Here is a 22,685-nt window from a genome sequence, read left to right as displayed (position 1 = left end):
GATTTATTTATCCACGGGAATTGCACTTCATGAAAAAAAATTGTTGGATGCTTAGCAGATTGCTAAGTGGTAATTATTCAAAATGCAATATTATTCACAATTAAAAACATCTCCTGAAGCAAAATATATTTTAAGAGTACTTGATAGAATAGTTAATGAATACCTCAAGTTCACATCACTCATTTCTGGAGATTATGCTGATGAAGGCAAAAGGCTGTGGGGGAGCAGATAATCATTGATGGTAAGTTCTGTGTTTTCAGCATTTCACTGAATGTGCATATTCGAAACAGATTCAGTTTCACTTTGTAATGGTATTGAACACCAAGCAGTTTCATGACCACCATAACCATAAAATCCAGGCCATCTTCTCAGTTCCTTCTCTGTCAAGGAATCTAAGGGTTTACCACGTTCTTGAAACTTTTCATCAGCCTTAAGGGACAAACCCCCCTTCCCCAGGAATCAGTCTTGTGAAACATCAATGCAGCTTTTCTTAGGCAAGTACTTTGTTAGATAAGGATACCAGAACTGAATACAACATTGTGTGTTCAGTATTTGATTGTGGGAAAAATAGTCAAAATACTGCCTTCACCTTGCAACTGTTCGGACTTATAAAACTGTTGACCAATTAGAGATAAGGCTTAAGGCATTGAGGAAGATGCTTAAAACAATGAAAGTATTTGGAAGAAAGAACAAAACATTTCCACAATGTGCCATGGTATTTTTCAGAAGTGAAAAAAAGAAAACTTGTTTCTTTGGTCCCTGCAGATGAGACGGCAGGGCCTGCTTCTGTATCCTCTGAAGTGACCACAAAGCCTGGTCGGATCTTCACCATCTTCTCAGGTCAGTAAAAGGAAGCATGTGGCATTATCGTATTTTGAAAGCAATTTCTGCAATTCTTTAGGATATTGTGATGTTATTCAATTCTTTAGGATATTGTGATGTTATTGTAGTGCAGTGGTTCATATTAACATAGTGTACATAATTGAAAGCAGTTGTAGTTTAAAGATGAGAATAATCATTATGATTTTAGGTCAAGTTCAAGTTTATTGTTATAGGCATACATACCCAGGGCATAAATGCCAGAAAAATTAGCTTTTTGCAGCAACAGTACAGTACAAACATAAGTTAACATAAATTGTACATAACTTGCACAACAAAATAAACATAATGACATTAGTGCAAATTGAGAGAGAAAAAATATAGTCCGAGGTAGTGTTTGGGTTTTTCAGGATGGTTCAAGAACCTGATGGCAGTGGAGAAAGAAGCTGTTTTTGAACCTTGAGGTGTGGGTCTTCAGGCTCCTGCCTGATGGCAGTATCGAGAAGAGGGCATGTTCCAGATGGTGGGGGTCCTTAATGATGGATGTTGCCTTCCTGAGACATCACCTCTTGTAGTTGCCCTTGATGGTGGGGAGAGCTGTGCCCATGATGGAAATGACCGAGTCCACTACCCTCTGTAGCCTCCTGTGCATTGCAGTTTCCATACCAGGCCATGGTGCGTGTCAGGATGCTTTCCACTATACATCTGTAGAAGTTTATCAGAGTCTTTGATGTGCTAAGTCTCCTTAAACTTCTAAGGAAGGAGAGACGATGGCGTTCCATCTTATGGTTGCATCTGTGTTCTGGGTGCAGGATAGACCCTACGAGAAGTTGACACCCAGGAACTTGAAGCTGCTCACCCTTTCCGTGGCAGACCCTTCACTGAGGACTGGTGCATGTTCACCTGACTTCCCCTTCCTAAAGCCCTCAATCAATTCCTTGGCTTTGCTGACGTTGAATGCAGAGTTGTTGTTACGACACCATTCAACCAGCTGACCTATTCCCACTTCTGTATGCTGCCTCGTCACCACCTGTGATTCTGCCAACAATAGTGGTGTCATCAGCAATTTGTAGATGGGCGTTGAGCTATGTCACAGGGTTCAAATGGATTTGGCATTAATTTTCTCTTGTGAAAATTAATTTATTTACAATTAGGCAAATTTGTGCTTTTATCCTGCAACAAAACATTTTTTATTTGCATATTGTCTGCAAAGTTTGGAAAATTCTTGTCCAGAGGACTTTGAGGCTCCTTTTTAACTTTCTGCTGTCTCTGAGACAATTTGATGACATCCGAAGAACTTAAATCCTCTATAGGTAAACGTTTCCTCTTTTGCAAAATACATTTCTTATATTATTTGGGTTGTATCTAAATTAAGTTACTGTTTTATTATTTACTTTCTAAAGGTAGCTGTTCCTTTGCTAATTCCTTCTAGTGCATATACCCTCTAGGCTTGAGAAGGAAAGTCAACCAATTTATTATAAAGTCACTATTTATTGCTATTGCCCTACTAGAAAATGCAGTGGGAACCGTGTCACTACTTAACCAGAGACTTGTCAAATATGTGGCTTCTTCCTTTTGTATTATGCATGAGTTCAAGAGTTTGATAAGTTGTAGAAACTGACTTGTGGTTGTTACATGTCTTTTGTGTATGTAAACTCTCTCACTTAAATAGAACTGCTTATTCTGTCTCCAGGATACACCTCTGCCTGCATCGAATATGCTAATCATTCATTCAAGAATCAAGAGGCCAGCCTCCCATCTGACTCACGTCAACCATGTAAACCCAAACCTAGCACTCAATCTTAAACCTCCATCTGTGATTGTTTGCCCCAGGTAATTTGATACCTTACCTTTTATCAAAAGATCAGCCAATATGATGAGCGAAGCAATAAGGTGTGGCATAATCATTTAATCTATTTGAAATTTGTATATTTGTGTGTACTTGAATTGCGAAAAATCTCCTGATAGACATTTGAGATTTCTCCCATCCTTGAAATATGTTCTCCATTTGAATTGTGTATATAGTTGTCACATTCTATCATGAGCAGGGTCCATGATGGAAACATTGGGATGATGAATCAAAAGAATTACACAAGAGGATTGGGGCAGCGTTAAGAGTGTTGGTTTATGCATGTTTTGTTTTAAATAATGTCCTGGTGCCAATGTGCTTTGTGTGGATACAATACTGCATTGATGAGGTACGTTATAACTTTGAGAAATGCTAGACTAATCATCAGTAAGTATAAGATATGGAGCTTGATGTTTAATAATAATTTATAGTGCCTGCAAAATCATAATATGTAACATGATGGGATTGGATGCATTTTCCCCTTCTCATAAGTGTGCATTGAAACAATGCTAACATGGCTTTAATCCGTTGAGTATCAAATTTACGCTGATCACGAAGACTCCCAAGGGCAAGGTTCCCTGAGAAGTGGGTGACTGCAGAAGTGGGAGACAGATCTCCTGAAACAGTCACTGACACCTCGAAACAAAAGTTCCTGTATGTGTGGTTTGCTTATGAGCAGTATCCTTGCTATCCTATTGTGAACTACATACTCTTCAGAACACATCACTGCTATAACAGTTCAGAGAATGGCACCTTCACAACAAATATTGCATGAAAATTGTGAGCAAGGACATGACAAACTGAGAAAGGAGAAGGTGCATGGTGTAAATTGAGAGAGAGAATGCAACACAATTTGGAGGGTGGGTTGCGCAGCATGAATTGAGGGACAGGAAGAGAGCAACATGAATTGAGGGAGGAAAAGAGCGCAGCATGAATTGAGCATGGTACAAAATTGGGGGAGGGTGTGGCATGAATTGAAATGCAGTGCAAATTGGGAGGGGGATGAGGCGTGAATGGAGGTGTGGAATTGGGTGCGGATTGGGCTGGGGGATGGGATGTGGATTGGGCTGGGGGATGTGGTGCAGTTTGGGTTGCCAGATGGAGGTTGGGGTAGGGGATGGGGTGGGGATGGAGTGCAGATTAGGAGAGCAGAGGGAAGACGAAAACTGCACAAATTGCGAGGATGATTGTGGAAGGAAGAAAGAAATCGCTCTCTGGGGAGTGTAAACAAAGATGAAGAGAGACTGCGACTGGCACGGTCAACAGGAGGTATTATGGGAAAGCAATCTAATCTGGTGGATTTGAAATATTTTATAGAATGGTGACACAATAGAGGTTTTCTTGAGGGAATTCCTCAAGAATTGGTTTGGTTGTAAGAATCTGAAGACATGGCCTCCTATCAAAAGAAATTTGTGCATACACAACAAGCTGTAATTTGGAGCCATGCGGAGGTAAAAGATCAGTAGAAGTTACAGAGATGGGAGGGAAGGATATGAGGGTTCTTAATTTGCTGCATTGCTGGATGAGGACAAAGATCGGTCAGCTGCACAATGTGATGAGTTACGAATTGGTATGAGTCATGATGCAAGCAGCAGAGTTTTGGATAAATTAAATGAGAAACATAAGCTGGTGGAGAGAAACAAATTGGGAAGTGAATGAATAAACTAGGAGAAGGTAAAACAAATTTGGGAGTGTTAAAGAACCATCATCGGGAGAAGGGAGAATTATGTTAGCTTGTGTTGTGTGCTGTATATGTGGGTTTTTTATATGGTAGATAGATTTGTTGCTGCTCTCCTACTACTGAGATCATTAAAATATGGAAGTTTCTGCTTGTTGCAATTACTTTGGTAAATGTCCTTGGTGACTCCATTTTGGCAAACTGTAGCACACTAATCTAGTTGTTGCACTCGGACCTTAATGCTTTCAAATTTTCCATTGGCAGGGTTGTCTGTAATCAGCTTTACAGTTTTGCATCACTTTCAACTTCATTTTCACTGCTGTTTTAATTCATTCCATTTGCTTGTGCAGCAGGGTTGGAATGAGGCATAATTTTCTTTAACTTCATGGCATATTTGGCTTCCAGAAGCCTGTGGCCTGAACTTCATTTGTTTCTTTAGATGCAATTACAGGCTTGGTGGAAATATGCAAGCCTTGATGTTAAACTGAGATCCCTACCCACCCTTGAGCCCCCCAACACAGACAGACACACCCCTTGTAATTGAGTTGCTATAATGAGGAATGTATAACATTTTGTTTTTTATATTGTGTGGACTGCATTACTACATGCTACATTCTAGTGGGCCACATATGAAACTTGGATCAATTTTTTTCATTAACCTGCGTTCTTGGATTAAAAAAGTTCATGTGCTTCAGAATTGATCTACCAATGAATTAATGCTAAGCAAAGCCTTTTCCAAACCACTATGCCATGTAGATTTAGGACAATAAACTCTTAAATAAGGAGCATTGATGGAAATTAAATTAAGTTGCTCGGACACTTTAGTGATACAGGGCAATCCCAACATTATTTTTTAAAAAAAGATATGCTTTGCAATGCCAAAACCAAAGTTTTTTGAAGTGTTCGAGCCGAGCTGCACATACTTGCGCACAACAGATCCAGTGCAAGATTCTAATCTTTAAACTGCTTGATGGCATTGTATAGCCTTGCCTCGGTAGCATTTGTGGGCTGTGTGCTTTTGTACATTTTTTCTCTCCTTTGGAGGACAAATATTACCATTGATTTGAGTCTGATAACACTGTAACCAGAGACAGAGAATCTCGGAGTAAAGAAGACAATTCAATTCCCTTTTTCCCCAAACAGGACAGCACTGAAATTGCTTCTGTGTTCAGACATTACAGATCAAGTTATTTCCTCCACAAGGTGATGCAGAGGCTAACATTTCCCACTGGGCATGATAAAATTTAAAATAATATCATCTTGTAGAATGGCTGTGGCATTCTCTGTGAAAATTAGGATCATAATTCACTCACGAAAAGCAGAGGAAAAGAAATCTTTAAAACAATTCTTCACTTCAGACTTGGGTAAAAATTTCAATTATTGACTAAATTGCCTTGAATTTAGCTGCAAGTAATTAATAAGTCTTCATACTTGCCTTGTGGCACTGTATGTTTTGAAGTAAATATAGTTGCTGAGACAATTAGTTCTGTACTGATGAATGACACATTGTGTGAAGTGTAACAGATTTAGTCATTGTACTGATCTGATGCTCAACTATGCTTTTGACCTTTAAATGTTTTCTGCAGCATTGCAATTGTTGGCAGAGGCTTCTACATTCCACTTGCAGCTTGCTTATTCTGTTGGCGGTTTGGTACACAATAAATCATGTTACAGAACAAGCAAGCAGTAAGAGTTAGAACTTCATGTTCTGACCTGAGAACTATCGCAGCCAGTGTTTGAGAGGTAATGCCATTACTTCAACAGTTCAAGTCTAAATTCGTATCAGCTTGAAAATCTCAGTGCTGTTATTAGATAATAAATCATCTGTGCTAGAATTGAGGGTACTTGTACTGTGCATTTGTTTTCCAGAGTTATAGCCAACATTCACTGAGCCCAGACTTTAGATTCAAATGTTTATTGGGTGCAAGTTTTTAGCTTTATCTTGTATCTGAAATGGTCAAGAATGCTGCAAGTATCTTAAATGTGAATGCTGATCGGGTATTTATATTGCAGGGCTTAATCAGGAGGTGACTCTACAGCATTGCATAAGGAGCCTAGTATATAACATCTAGCCTGCTTGTGGGCTCCATAGCACAAGAAAAACAAACATACACCATTCTGAATTGTAATTTTGTTACTGAATAGCTCACTCCATCAGGAGTTGATAAATAGCCCTTTTCTATGCTGGGCTGAATTTTAGCCCATCATCAATCAGCAATATCAATTTTCTCAAAGGCAGAAAAGAAAGTAATATGTTGAAAATTGATATTTTGGTGTAACTGCAGACCAGAGCTATCTAAGCCACTAGCTCCTGGCGAGCTTCAGATACGCTGGCGAACAGCAGACATATCTTATCAACTTTATTACCATCATAGAGATCAAAATTTGAATGTTTAAATATTGCAGCACTATACAAAGCCATCTTTTAATTAAGGAATAAAGTTGTAACATTTCATTTAATTCTTGTTTTAAGTAGTCTGGCACCACATTTTTATACCAGCATCAAGGCCTCCCTATACTCTTCAGAACTGTTACTTAGGTAGTTTTACAGGAAATGCTTTTCAGACATCACAGGAAATTGATCTGTTTGTGTTCCTACTTTTCCTATAGATAGCTAGCCAAACCCTTTTAAATGAAGATATTTTCTGAAATAAGTCACTGATTCCACCTCCTATGGTGGCATAGCTGGACAGATTTAATACAAAGCTGAGATGAGAATGTACTGCATTTTAAGATATATTCTTATTTCACAAAATTAGCCTAGTGTGTGGAGAGTGAAGAGCCATGACATTACATTTGTGTGAGTTGAGTATCTGTGATGGCTGCATCTAATATTTAGACCATGACTTCCTAACCCTCTTTGTGGCTGGAACAGTTGGGAAGTTGCTATAATGCAAGGATATGAGAAATTACCGAGGACTAGTGACTTAGTCAATAAGTTTGAGAATGCGGACAATGCCAGTAATTGAGTATCAAAGGCCAGAATACATTTATTTTGCTTTATGGAGAGATTTCATGGCTAGGTTGCACCATTGTGGAGGGGTCAAGAACGAGAGGACATGGAATTAAGGTGAATGACAAAAGAAAACCAACACAACTTTTTTTTTTACACAGTGACAGGTTAGGATCTGGAATAAACTTCCAGGGGAAATGGTGAAGTAGATTATGTTCAAAGGGTGTAAGGAAAAAAAGAATTGGGAGGGCTGTTGGGGAAGGTGGGGACTGGACTTACTGGATTGTTCTCTCACAGGCCTAGTATGGATGATGGCCTTCTGTGCAGTAACCAATCTGTAATACTGGAGATTTGTTGGATGAGATTTGATATGAAGATACAAATGCCATCTTTGAGTTTGGTTAGGGAAGGGAGGAGGTTACAGGTGTGAGGGAAATAGTGTATTTTCTGTGTCTGTGTTTCAGGCACTTTTGAAAGATTTTCCACTCTTAGGTTTGTGAACTTTTCTACAGTTTACTTGGCTTATTGATGTGTAATACAGATTTTGCTGAATAGATGTTTTTTTAGGAGTTCTTAAATGCTAATTCAAATCTTAATTGTTTGTGATAAATTTACTTAAAATTGTTCAATTTTAAAAGTAAGCAGAATCACAGTAATGTAAATGGATAATAAAGGAGATGGAAAATTGGTTAAGGTTTCATTGTCCCCTCACTGCCTGCCATGGCAGTAGAGTTGAGATTTAAATGTGAGGAAGGGAAATGTAGGATACAGGGGCTAAGTATTAGTTCAGTTGTGAGATGGTGGAAATAATGATTTTTATGTTGAAAGTGAAAGGCTGTTGATCTATCTCTATTGAGGTTTCTTGAGCTAAGCCAGTTTGTGACATTTCTTCTGCATATTCCATTGCAAATACTTTGCTATTAAACCAGCCACCACTCAAGAGGCAAAAAAAAGCAAAATTTTAAACTGGGTGAAGGCATGGAGAAGGGGACAAAAAAGAGAATAGAAAGGAACATCCCCAGTAGTGGGAGAATCTTGGACCAGAGGGTGGTGAATCTGTGGAATTTATTTGCCAGCTGTGGAAGCCAAGTCATTGGGTATATCTAAAGTGGAGGTTGATCAGTTCTTGATTAATAAGGGTGTCAAAGGTTACAGGGAGAAGGCAGGAGAATGAGGTTGAGAGGGAAAAATAAATCAGCTGTGATTGAATGGGAGAGCAGACTCAGTGGACCAAATGACCTGATTCTGCTCCTATGTCTTATGATCATTGGTATCAGAGACTGGAGAGAATGATAGAATCCTCCAATTTAATGACTCTAATGTCATAGAAGATCCAGTTAGCTTACCAACAAAAACACTGTTTTCAGTGTTCAAAGGGAAATGTGCTATTGTATTTATGCTTTTGGATATGTTATATAAATGATAACAATTTGGATGTGAGTGGTGTGCACAAGTGCAGTTTTAAGTTGGTTTTATAAAGGTATCTGGATGATCAGTTTTACACTACCTTCATCACTTTCAAGCGATGACTGTCATTAGGTGCGAGTGTTTGAAGTGTCTTCAACAAACTGCTTAGCATTTATTTCTAAATTTTAAAGCAATTGTTGCCTCAAAGTGATTGTTTCCCTAACCCTATAAAAGCATCCAGCCCACTTATTCTACTTATCCTTTTGTTGGAATGGTTGGCTTTAATGCCATTTTTTCTCATGCTAATGCTCTCACAGATGTAAACTTAGTCTGTCTTTCAAATGTTCAATGACTTCCAGTATCTGACCAAAACCGAAGTAAACTAACATCGCTGATGATTAACCAACAGTGTATGCTTTCTCTTCTCATAAAAAACATGGACAACAGAAAGAGGATGTTGAGCCCCTCAAGCCTATTCAGCCATTCAATGAAATTGTGGCCGACCTGTGACCTAACTCCATATTTGTCTTTTCTCCACACCCCTCAGAGCATTTGGCAGAGAAAGAACTACATCTCGGTTTTAATATTGATAGTTGACATTGTACTGACATTTGTGGAAGAAAGTTATAAACTTCGAGCACCCTCTGCATATAGTAGTGTTTCCTAACTTTGTTCCTGGAAGGCTTAACTTAAACTTGGAAGTTACACTCCCTAGTCCTAAGCTCTCTGACCAGTGGATGTGATTTCTTTCAATCATCTCGCTATAATATCTTGAACAGTTTGATTGAAAATAGTCCTTAAGCTTCTACATTCTTGAGGATGCTACCCCTGTTTTGTGATTTGCCCATCTCAATTGGATGGTAAAAATAAGCCCCCTGTTTACTTGCAATTTCCACTCATCATTATTGCAGGTGTCTTGTTATTTTAATCCTTGCTCTCCTTTTGAGCATATTCTTTGGACAGAAGCAACCATTGTCCAACCTCCTAGAAAAAATTACTGCAATAGGGGAGTAGAAATTTTCACTTTTGGAAATGGAGTCCTGTTTGTTTTCTGTTTAATTCCACCAATCAAATTGCATTAGGGATGAAAGTAAAAAGTTGACCAAAAAGGACTTTCTACTTGGCAGTGCAACCATTGACAGCTAAGACTTTTAATGTAAATGAATCATCATTGTTATGGACAAGAATCGCCTCTATGGTGTATGTATATGTACTTTGGGGCAGTACACTCTCAGGCTATGATAAATGCTTGCTCTCTGTAGAGACAGTTTTACTTGCCAGAGGTTAAAGTGGTGTTCAACTGTTGTGAATCGTCTGATGTAATTTTGGCACCATCTGAGGTGATCTGAAATGGAGGACCTGATCTTGTGACCTTCAGACAATATTGCATGCACACATAGTTACTAGGCTTTTGTCACATATTATAGCAGCCCATGCAGCTTGATTTGCAAATGGATTCTATTGTAGGAGTTTGCTGCCAAACCTATTTTGTTACATGAAAATGGCGTGATTATGCATCTGAAGAGAGTAAAAATCAAACTTCTGGGGGAAGTCAGCATTTATGGAGGCAAAGGGATAGTCGGTGTTTTAGGTCGAGACCAACTGAGTTCCTCCAGCAGTTTGTCTTTGACTTCAAATTACAGCATCTACAGTCTCTTGTGCCACCGTGCATCTGAAGGTTGTGACTTTTTAATTTTTTACAGATAATTATTGTATTAATGTAGTTGAATTTTGTTAATTGAGTTAGAAAAAATCAGATGCACCACAGGAGGTTTTATCACGGATAATTAAAACTCATTCAATTTTAGCCTACCATTATTTTACAATAGTTCCTCAAGATTCCATGAGAGAGACTATTACATGTACTATAAGTGACAATGAGAAAATCTCATCTCTGTGATGTTTCTATTGATCTACCTGATGAAAGGTTTGGTAGAGTCTGGCCCAGTTCAACAGCAAATCTTTTTCTGCATTTCTGGCAACTGATATTGTATCCTCCTTTCACTACAACATGTACTCTGATTGCAAGATGGGGGAAGGTGAGATGAATGGGGTGTTTCAGCTATTTGTTTTACTGAAAGTGCCAAGGTATTGTAGAGACACAAGATTGCAGAAGCTGGAAATCTGGAGCAACAAACTGCTGGAGGGTCTGCTGGTCCCTCTCTCTCTCTGTCTCACTATTCCTACTTTCCTCCTTGTACCAGCTATTTTCTCTCTCCACCCGTAGTCCTGAAGCAGGGTTTCAAGCCAAAACATCGATAGTTCCATCCCTCTTTCCCCCACACAGATGCTGTTTGACCCATTGAGTTCCTCCGGCAGATTTTTTGTTGCCAAGATATTGGTATACTGTAAGAAACGAAGGACAGTGTCCTCTTGTACATCAGGCAGCATCTATGCAGGGAAATGTTCATTTCCCTCTATGGATGCTGCCTGACCTGCTGAGTTCCTCCAGCATTTTGTGTGTTTTGCTTAGTTTCCATCTTTTTATGTTTAATGCCACATTTTGTTTGGTAAGACTCATGCAAGGTGTCTTGAACTGTGCTGTATTAATGGAAGTGGTTGTCAAAATATACAAGGTATTATTACAAGATTATCAGGATAGACTTTTTGAGACTGAAAGATCATAGTATACAAGATGATTTCTTGTAGCTCATCTTCATAGCGTGGTGATCAGTTTTGTTGTTTTCCTCTCCACATCAGTTAAGTCTTTCAGTACCAGCTGTTGAGAATGCAAAATACTGTGCAGGGCTGCCAACGTTGGCCCCCTCTGTCGGGATGAATACCTGGAGACCTTGCAGCAATCTGAACTGTCTCCAATACTTCAGGTGTGCCTGGTCAGTTCAGAGAAGTGCAGTGTCTGGATGAATACACCTGACAGAAAATTGTGGAATCATATCATCATTAAAAGATCACATGAAGAAACATTTTAGTTATGTGTAAATTGTATGTATTTTGGCGGTCTGTAAATTTTGTGTAAAGCACAATAAATTTTGAGAACATCCAGCTCTTTTTTTCACCTTACCATCTGCCTGCATATTAAACGTAAGATTTTTTTTTCCCCTTCCCAGCACCATGCCAGTATTTAACTGCTACACAGTTGGGGAGCTGGCATCAGAAGAATCAAATTGCATAATAGTTTGCATGTTTTTAGAGATTTAATAGAAGTGTTCGGACTGCGTGGATATTGTTTTTACTTCATGTAAAAACAAAATGAACAATTTTTCTTTTGAGATATTAAATGTACCTATTCCCATGGGCAATTTTACCACAAGATCTAATGAGTAAATCTGACTTGCTGACTGTTTCTAGCATAAACAAAACAAATGCAATGTTTGTGGAGCACCTAAAAGCTAATGTCTTCCTGTTGAGCTTCAGAATTTGTGGGCATTGGGCCATACTCTGCTGTCTGTGCTGAGTCAATAGGCAGTTTGGAATTGGTTATATATTATGCATATTATTGAAATGTAATGATACTAACTTTATTGTTCAACATAATTGCCTGCATTTGAAACCAAAAATTTGCAATTCTTTGACTGGAATGGTTTTCATCTCTTAACTTTGTTACCTGATAATGTGATGGCATTATTACGACCTTTAAAACCCTGTTTAAATGTTTGTACAGTTTAATTCTATATAAGAACCCCAATTCATTGCAACATTTTATCATTGGTATTACAAGGTTATAACTCTAAATTGCATTATTTTCAGTTGCTTTTATTGAGCTGTTAGTGTCAATGTATTGTTAGTTATTGTACTGTAATTTTTTTAAGCTTAGAATAGCCTCGGCTATGTTATAAGATAATTGATTTTCAGTTACTTGAAGGGAAAATTCCATCTTAAATCTTCACGTTCTATATTTGAGTGTAATTATGTGTCTGCAATTAAGAGGGACTTAAAATAATTTCCTTGCCTGCTGTTTCAGAATCGCCATCAGCAATGATTTTCTGAGACAGTCTCACCATTTTGGAGAACATCAGCTGAGAAAAGAGAGAATCAGAATCAGTGTAGTAAAACGATTAAATATTAAATAGAGATTGGTCAAGTTTTGCAATAAATCAGCAAAGGAGGCTGTTATGCAGCCTCAATCTCTTAAAAGTAAAATTGTCCAAGATTCTTGAGGGAAACAGCATCATTGAATCCAACTAACAATTAGCAGGAAAGTGGACAAAATATCCCCATGGGACAAAATGTGATTTTTGGACTTGGGTTTAGCACTATTTCATTAATACTATGTCAGAGTGCTTGGTGTTTATCATGGTGTCAAGGGTAGTTCATATATTACATACATTTGTCTCAACTTCAAATAGCTAGAAAGTAAATGCCAGAAGGGAGTTCAGCAATCACCCAGGGGTGTTGCGGCAAGGTCAATAGGTGGAGTTAGGAAAGCATTTTTACATTTTCTGGTGCCAGAATGTTTTTCCTCAATATTTAAATATAAAAGCACATTTGTCTTTCATTGGCAACTGTAGAGACTACTGAAAATTTTTGAGAGGGTCTGGCCGAGTGTACAATATCTGACTGGATGTATACCTAGAGACTCGATCACAGAACTTCCTTTCTCAAGCTACCATGCCCTTGTTCTCTGCACCTTCCCCCTCCCTCCATTTATTTCTCTTCTAATGTCTTCAATTGTCTGATTTGCAATTGACAATCGTGGCCTTCCCCAACTCAAAATTTGTATACTTGCCACCTCTTGCCCAAAATCAGGTTACCCCCAAAAATGTCTTTGATATTAAGTTAGAGTGAGCAACCTTGCAGGTCACTTGTTCAGTCGTTACAAATTAATTTTAAAGAGTAGTCCTCCAAACCAACATTAGGATATTAATGCATGCTAGAGGACTAGTACCTGTTTTAATCAATCATCTGGTTTTCCAGCAAAGCTGTCTACACCAATATGGTGTAGGCAGCTTGTAAGTTGCTCACCAAAATTGGTCCATTTTCCCTGAGTTTTCAACCTTGGAAGACACGTGCATCATTTTAATACACACGATGAAGCTAATCAACAAATCCTCATTTTTCCACTCTTAGTCTTAAATACTGAGAAAATTGTTGTCCTGATTGAAGCTAGAATCTAATGTAATGTAAAATAAATTTGTATGTTTTATTACGAAGTACTTGGTTATTGTCCACGTGTTTTTTAAAACAAAATGGTTTATGTGATTTTTGGTCCTGGTTCCAGTCCCAGATTATTCCCATTGTTTTTAATCCTTTAGAGCTGATTTATTTTGGACAGTAAAAACCAATTTCTTATTCAACACAACAAGCACTTAGACCACTTTCTTTCATAGCAAGGTTGACTTGCAAATCCAATCAAGACTTTTTTTATTACTGTTACGTTGTTTTAAAACTGGACTACTTTTGGTAAGTTATTTTAACTGGTTGGAAACTTACTTGCCCAACCTCCCCTGATTAAGTGGGTGACAAGATTAAAAAGAACTCATGAGAAGGAGTTAAATAGAAAGTAAACCATATCCTTGACACTTTTCTTTAGGTAAACAGGAAGAATAATCAAACATAACAAGCTCAGGAAGTGCTGCTGTAATGTCTCGTGTGGATATAAAAATGGTCATCAATCTTAGAATCTTTGGAAAATGGACTCCCTTAAAGCTTAGTATGCATAATATGTCTTCCAGCATATTAATTCTGAACAAATTAGTCTTCTGACACATTTTAAAGCCAAAGTAATAGCAGTGTTCACTCTCCAGGAAGACCTTGGACATCAAGTGATTACGAGTTCATTTGACAGACAGTTAAAATGACAAACACTTGAAAGCAGTATTGTGCCTGGTCATAATTCACTCCTCTTGCTACCAGTTAACATTTATTCTAAGCTAAGGTCATCTGTGCTTTGTCTAAAGAATCACTTTTTTTAACGATACCAAAGTAATAGTAACTTTTTCTTTAGAAGGAATGTTAATTGACAAGGTCGCCTGTTAGAGCTAATTTAAAAACAAATCTGAAATTTTAGATTTTGTTTTGACCGAGATGCATACATTTTAATCTTCTGTATTAATTCTTGAACTTCACTTTTTAGAAAATAGCTGAATTCTTCACACAGCTTCTCAGTACTTCTGCCCTTGTCCTCTTATAGTGCATTGTCTTTGCATATTCCATTAATTTGACTGACAAGTAAGTGCAAGTTACTGTAGTTGTACCTGTGTTTTCCCTTATTCTGGTACTTTATGGTGAGTGGATGGCTCCCTGACCTCCACTTGACTTTGAATAGGTAAATGGAAGATTTTGCTTGGGTGTCTATCAGCAACAATGGTTGATTCACTTTCTGATCTTCTATCTTATTTCTAGTGTACTTCTAGCTGTTGACTTTTATCCACAGGGGTGGACAATCTAAGCTGAAGGACAATTTCAACACCCTAATAAATGGTGACGATCAAAGTGTGGCATTCAATGCCTGGTGCATTTGTAGAGGAAGATAGTTTCGAATTAAAATGATAAAGACAAATATTTTATCAAATTGGTAGTTGAGGTTTATAATCAGTAGATAGACTACAGAGCATCGTGCCTCTTGAACTTGGTTCCCATCAGAGATGGTTCAATTTTGCTGTGGTACTGCTAGTACAACTGGTTATTTTATTTGACTTGGACTGTTTTTCCACCATCTTGGGTTGAATATGCAGCCTCAGCTTCATAAGGATTGTGTGCAACTACCAGAAAATAGCATATTCATTTCCTTTAAAAGCCCCTAATTAAGGTGAGCAGATTACTATCACTCCAAGTTCGGGAAAGGCGTGTTCAAAAAAAAGTCTGAAAGACAAACTGCATGGGAGTGAGAGCAGTTCTAACTTTATATATTTTTGTTCAGGAGTTGCACAATCCAGACTCTAAAATTGACAAATGACTTGAGCCTCTAACAGAATTGTGGATGATGACAGTACCTGGTATCTACCTGTTGAGTATGCAGATAATGGGTTATTGGTGACTTTAAAATCATAAATTACCAGTTTGCGCTCTGTAAGCGATCAATTGAAAGTGATGACAGATGCTGGAATCTGGAACAACAAACAATCTATTGGAAGAATTCAGTGGGTTGAGCAGCATCTGTTGGAGAAAAGGAATTGTTGATATTTCAGGTTAAAACCCTGAATGTCCAGTATTTTAGTCATCCTCAATTAAATGAAATGATATTTGAACAGTAATGGCTCTGTTCACTGCTGATTGTGTATTTATTTCGTGGATATCCATGGAGCCAAGCAGCAGCTTCCTCACTTGCTGAGTTCAATGTTATTTGACTGCCCCCAGGTTTGGTGAAAGGACAATCTTCAACAATATATAACATTATCTGTCTTTCACCATAGCTACAATAGGGTTAGTAATAAGGCAGCAGCTGAAGGTTGACAGCACATAGTCCTTTGTTTTTTTTTCTATATCCGGTCAGTAGGACACATTCTGTTCACTTTGTTCGAGTCATGTCTGTTTTTCGCGGCAACTTGTACAAATCCAACTTAAAAACTATTTTCATAATGGCCACATTTTACTTTGGATTTGAAAAGGCAGGTTCAGTTTGATTCCCAAAACACTCTGTTAGGTTAATAGATAACAAAACAAGGTCTGAGGTTTTGGTCAGAATAAGGGTTGTAACTTTCCAATAGAATTTCCCCACCTCCCTCCCCAAATTTGTTAAATCAAAGCCATTAGAGCAGTTAGATATCATAGTATATTTTTTCTTGTGTTATGGGCCTGGCAGAATGTCACTCGCCAAACTAAGGTCAAGTTGTGAGGTTTCTCTTAAAATAGACCATGTTATTTGAAAAGTAGATATGCAATCTGATTTGTATGAAATTTGTAAGGGTTAAAAATATAAAAAGTACATATGTTGAGCTGTAAAAGAATAAAGATTTTTAAAAGGCTCTTGTTGCACAAAAGCAAAGTGGGAATTAATGAGGATTTTATTTGTACAAATCAAGCAGTCCTACATCTTTTGCAATTCTTTATACAATTAAATGTTTTCCCACAAGGCTCGTGGTCTGTTACATCCATTTTTATTGATGCCTTTCATCGTACCGCTTGTCGTTTTAATCATAGAATTCTGTCCATATAAAGGAAGCATCGCCTACTAATGTTAATAACAGCTATACATAGGCAGCAATGTCTTTCGTCTGACTGAATAAATCAGCTTTGGGATTGGAATTTCACAAATGTTGTGTGACTGTGTTTGCAGAAATCTTTTACAATCAGCTGTCTGTTGCAGCTCTGTGGGCTGGATATTTAATAAACTGTGCTTTTGATTTCTGTTTTGCTCCTGAAGGTCACATGAAAAGTGAGATTGAATCTCAGGACGTCAACATTCCAGAACAGTTTTCGGGTCTTCTACATGGGTCACCTCCAATCTGTGAGATTCAGGAGGATCCAGTCACACTGCTAGCTGCTCTGAGCAAAGGGGGAGTGGAAACTGAAGCGATGCAAAACAGAGAGTTGCCAGAGAGTCAACATTGTGCAACAGGGCAAGCTGAGAACACTGGCATTAGGAACTCTGCTGTAGCAGATACTGTTGAGCAAAAAGGGCAGCAGGTAATTTATAGTAACTTTCGTACCATCATCAACCAGACGGAACCAGACATTTTAATAAACTCCAAGCCTGTCCAACATAAAGACATTTTATTTGGCAAGGGAGTAGAAAAACAGACATGTACTTTGGGGAGAGTGCGGTCGAGTGGAAAGGATAAAGTGGACCTTAAATTAGCAAGAAGTTTGTCGAAATCGGATTCTGATCTCATTACCCGTTCTCCATCTGAGGAGGATATGCTGGGAAGTCGCAGTGAGTCTCTTTCGAACTGCAGTTCAGTGAAGAAACGGTTAGAAAAATCACCATCCTTTCAGTCAGAATGGGAGGAGGTAAGTATAGTTGATTAATTTTTAATTGTGTTAATGAACTGAATAATATAAACGTAGATAAAGAATTTTCTTCACCTAAAGCTGTTGCAGTGAAAACTGAGTTGATCTGTTTTAAATGCTTGTACTGGTTTAAATAATCCAAAATGTTAGTCTGCTGTCAGCATCCTGGTTTCTATAAAGCTGAATTTATACTTGACAACTGGTTGTAAGTGCAGTGAGTGCGATATTATTCATGCTTTTCCCAGACACTCTTACTGGTTTAGGGATTACTGAGATGAGGACAGTCAGATCTGACGTTCTCATGTCACTGAAGTTGTGTCAATATTAGGAAATAGAAATGCAGAACATATCTCTGGCTTTTGGATCTACTTCAATATAGGAAAATCAAGTGTGTGTAAGCACTGAAAGATTGCAATACAGTTTGATCAGATCAAACAATTCTTAAAGTGGTATTCTGATATAAACATGAAGCTTAAAGTAGAATTCCTTTCCGCAATCATTAAAGTTTAGCAAAAATGTGATTGTATTTTTGAAGTGCTCTTCGTGATCTTTAAAGCTTTTGAATTGAGAACAGATGAGTTATTAAATAATTCACTCCTAAGAATTGATTTGAGTACATGTAGCTAAATTATTCATTCTTGCTCAGCTTGATTAGCTGTCACCGTATAAACCAGAAGTACTATAACATGAGCTTGTAATATCATCTAAACGTTTGTGGGTGGGGGGTGGAGAATGTAATCTTGATCAATGGATGCATCAACTCCTTGGTAATTGGTCCATATGTAACAGTTGAAGGCCTCATTCATGTCACCCTTGATTTCTATAGTACAAGAAAAAAGCAAAAATCCACAGCCAGAGTACAACTGCATGTGATTAATTATTTACTTGCAGACATTTTATCAAATAGTATTTAACTCAGATGAGGGATATCTTTGATAGCATTAATACAAATACTGGAACAGCTACATCTGCTGCTTGAATACTAAAAACAGTTACACTAAATAAATGTACTTTAATTTCTTACCAAAAAGCCATGGAGAGGGTAGAAGTATGACCTTTAAATTTATTGATGAATACTGAATAAAAGCAATTGCCATCATGCAGTTTGCAACACATTCTCTGTACTGGCCAGGATTTTTGAGACCCAGAAGCAGCTCTCAGTGTAATATCATGTACTTTGATAATTCAACTGGTACTTATTTTGTGATTCATGTTTAGAATTTGTCCTAAAGGGGAAGGAAGGTTATTTGAGGAAAGTTGCTTTACAAGTAGCTGTTGAGATTTGAATTAATCTGATTAGGTTGATTGGGTTCATGCACCATAAACATTTGTCATTGGTAAATGTGCTGATTTGACTTGTTTGATATTTTAACTGAGTATTTGGAATACTCCATAACACACATTTCCTTGTTTATATTCTATATTTAATTTTTTTTCAATTGGTTCTCACACTACGGCCAATAATGGCATGGTCATATTTATTGCCCATCTTCAATTTACTAGGAGAGTGGATTGAAGTTGCTTAAATAGAAACCAATGCAGAGTACCACAGACTGTTGATTCTTTCATCTTCCAACTTCATTGCAATGAAGGAAATTACTGTGTGAACTATAGGAGCTGGGCAAATTTAAACAGCTAACAGGAGGAGGTGGCTCCAGGACCATCCCCAGCTCCAGTGAGGGCAGGGGTCAGCATTTGTGTATGGAAGAAGAATCTGCAGCATCGTAACAATGTTCAGGCCGAAGTGCTGAGCGGATGATCTGTCATGGTTATCCTCCTGTGAGACCACCAATCTTCTCCCCACACCACCCCCTCCCCCCCCCCATCTTCATTCAGTTTGTTCCAAGTGATATCAAGAAATAAATGAGAGCGTTGGGTACGGCAAAGTCTAGGAAAACAAAGGAAAATATCAATTGCACCACTGTGTTATGCCTTAGCCAGGCTGTTTCAGTACAGTTACAAAACTGGCATCAACACGACACTCTGGAAAATTGCCCAGATTATGTTCTGTTCTTAAAAAGCAGGACAAAATCGGATCCAGCTAATTACTGCCTAATTAGTTGACTTTGAATAATCAGCAGAATGAATGGCATCATGAACACTACTATCAAACAACATCCATTCACCAATTGCCAACTTGTTGATGCCCAGTTTGAGTCTCTTGCAAGCCACTTGGTCCCAGACCTCACCACAGTTTTGGCCCAAATGTGGACCAAAGAGTTAATTTGCACACTTGAGGTAAGGGTGACTGACCTTAGCATCAAGGCACCATATGACTGAGTATAGCAACATGGAGCCCCATTAAAACTAATGTCAATGGAAATTGAGGGGAAAACATTTCAAAGACTGGAGTTGTGTCTCACACAAAAGACTCCTCAGCAAAGAAAGTGGCAAGATTCAGATAACATTCAGGCATAAGCTGATATGGGAAGTAGCTTTTGCACCACAAAATCGCCATTCATTGCCCGTTTCCAACAAGAGAGAGTCTAACCAACCAACTATCCTTAACATTTAGTGGCATTACCATTACTGAGTACTGCACAATCAACCTTGACCAGAAACTCAACTGAACTAGCCACAAGTACTGTGGCTGCAAGAGAAAGTTAGAAGATGACATGATGACTCGCCTGACACCCCAAAACCTTTCCACTATCTAGAAGGTACATCAGTTGAATAGTGGAACACTCTCCACTTGCCTCTATTATAGCTCCATCTTCATCCAGGAGGAAAAACAGCCCATTTAGTATTCCGTCCACCACCCCACCACCATTCCCTCCACTGCTAATGTGCAGTAACTGTCGTGTGTACCATCTGCAAAATGCATTGTATTTACTTTGGCAACTCCAACAGCACCTCCCAAACTTGGGACTTCTACCACCTTGCAAGACAAAAACTTCACGCACATCAGAATACAGCTGCCTGCATACTCCCCTCCAAGTAGCATGTAATCCATATTTGGAATATATCTCTTCATTGTTGCAGAGTTTGATCCTGGGACTCCCTCCCCAATGGCATTGTTGAAGTCCCTATGCCACAAGAACTACAGCCATTCAAGCTGGTAACTTGCCAGCACCATCTCAAGGTCAATTAGGGATGGTCAATAAAAGCAATGTTTTGATCCCAAAAAAAAAGAATAAAAAGGGGAAAGCTATTCTGAAGGCTCTGGAGAATATGCACTTAATTGCTGGGCAGGTTTTAAGTAGCTCAGGGCCTAAGGACCTACTTTCTCTGCTGAAGGTGATAATGTGACCTGAAGGGACTAGAATGAAAAAAAATGATCTTAACAGAATTATGGCAAAGTAAAAGTAAGCATTCCACATGAAGGTGAATACTCTTATTAACACAGTTAAGAAAATGTACATTTTTGAGAAATTTGATCCATATGCTATACAAGAGACTGGAGCAGGTATATCACCGAAGTTTCTTTGGACAACTTCGTTTACAAATTTGGGAACACTGATTGTCTGCCAAAAGTGAGGTTCAAAATTAGTTTAATGGTCTGAAAAATTTACTTTAGGGCTCTTGAAGTTGATCCAAAAAAATGATCAATTAAGACAAAGCTGAACCATCACACCCAACGCATCTGTTGTCAGAATTCAGTTACATTTTCTAAAATGTATTTTTAGTGGAAAGCTTATGATGGAATATCTGTCATTGTTTTACTTGTAACTTGCTCAGAGCTTGAGTTGAAAGAAATGATCTTGGTGTGCAGTCATGGTTTGCTGTCATCCCATTGTATGCATTTGATTTGAGTACAATATGTGACTAAGACTAACACCTGGCTCCATCTGCTTGCACTAGCACTAGCAATTGCAAAAAAAAGCAGTTTACATTTGTTAGTGCATATTGATCTATGCAAGTTAAACATTAAGTTTTTAACAAATGATTTAAGTGGCTTTTTAAATGTTGTTTGAACAACAGATTTGAATTTTCTTGAAGGGAAAGGTGTTTAAAATTCCAAATCTGAAGCCACGTCCTGCTTAGCTGCAATAAATGAAAACACAGCCAACTGAAATGCAGTGATTTAATATCATCACATGACAGTAATTGGCACAATGCTGAAAACCTAAACAAAAGTTTGTGAGCCTTATTTCAGACCAAATATGGTAAACAGTTCTTTCAGTCCAATCTAGAAACAAGAGGGTATGATCTCTGAAATAATCTTATCATGGATTTTATTTTCAATGATTTAAATGATACTTTGGCTAAGGGAGATGATTTGTAATGATGTTAGAAAATGGGCATAATATCTGTGCAAAATGGAGGAATAATTTTTTGTTTCAAGCATGTCTTCCTGTTTATTTAAAAATATTTCATGCACATTCGAAGTTTTCTTCACATTCTAGCCTGAATTCTGCATGTATTTTAAGACGTTAAAACATATTTGAAGCATATACTGCTGTTCTACTTTAACCTTTATGGAATAATCTAACAAAGGTGACATGTTTTTACATGGGCAACAATATCAGTGATTTTGCCAAAATGGCAAATAGTAAAATAAATGAAACTACTCCCCATAGTATGAAATATACCTTCTGTAGATTTTCCTAGTCCTTAACTGTGTGGTTGTAGTTTTCATAACTGCAGCAGGACTGGTATTTTGTAATATACTTGTAATTTTCTTGTTTGACAAAATAAGTTGGACTGAGGCAGGTGGATGATAGATGGAGGCAGATTTTTGGAGCCAACTGGGGGAGGGAAAGTAAGAAGTGGAGACACTTCTTTTGTCTCCATCAATTATCCTCATGCTTCTGCCTCCCAACTACACCTCTCCCCCCACCTGGCTCCATCTGCTTGTCATCCTTCACCTCTCTTTGGTCTGCCATCCACCTACGGGCCCCTTTCATACCCTTTCCCCTCTCCTCTGGCTATCTCCCCTCACAGTCTTAACACTACTCAACCTGCTAAGTTCCTCCAGCAGATCTTTTGTTGCTCCAGATTCCAGCATCTGCAGCGTCTTGTGTCCATTTGCCTTGCAAGGTGTCAGTTTCCATTTTAATTCATTCATAGTTCAACAGCCCTCCACAATGTTCCCTTCCATCAATTGCAGCTTGCAAATAATCATTCTAAGTTTCCCTGGTACACAAATTTGAAATTCTCATCCATATGTTGAACTTCCATTACCACCT

General features: G+C 38.1%; 1 protein-coding gene across 1 annotated transcript in view; it reads left to right on the top strand.

Annotated features, from left to right (window-relative positions):
• The window catches only part of LOC127581045 (ankyrin repeat and SAM domain-containing protein 1A-like), a 244,659-nt gene that overhangs the window by 117,252 nt on the left and 104,722 nt on the right, over positions 1-22,685 (top strand). Inside the window, 2 exon segments of the mRNA XM_052035103.1 lie at positions 766-840; positions 16,970-17,556. Coding sequence (XP_051891063.1) covers positions 766-840; positions 16,970-17,556 — 662 coding nt within the window.

Source organism: Pristis pectinata, chromosome 20 (assembly GCF_009764475.1).
Source record: "Pristis pectinata isolate sPriPec2 chromosome 20, sPriPec2.1.pri, whole genome shotgun sequence".
Classification (NCBI taxonomy): Eukaryota; Metazoa; Chordata; class Chondrichthyes; order Rhinopristiformes; family Pristidae; genus Pristis; species Pristis pectinata.
This window is presented reverse-complemented; position numbering and strand designations above follow the sequence as displayed.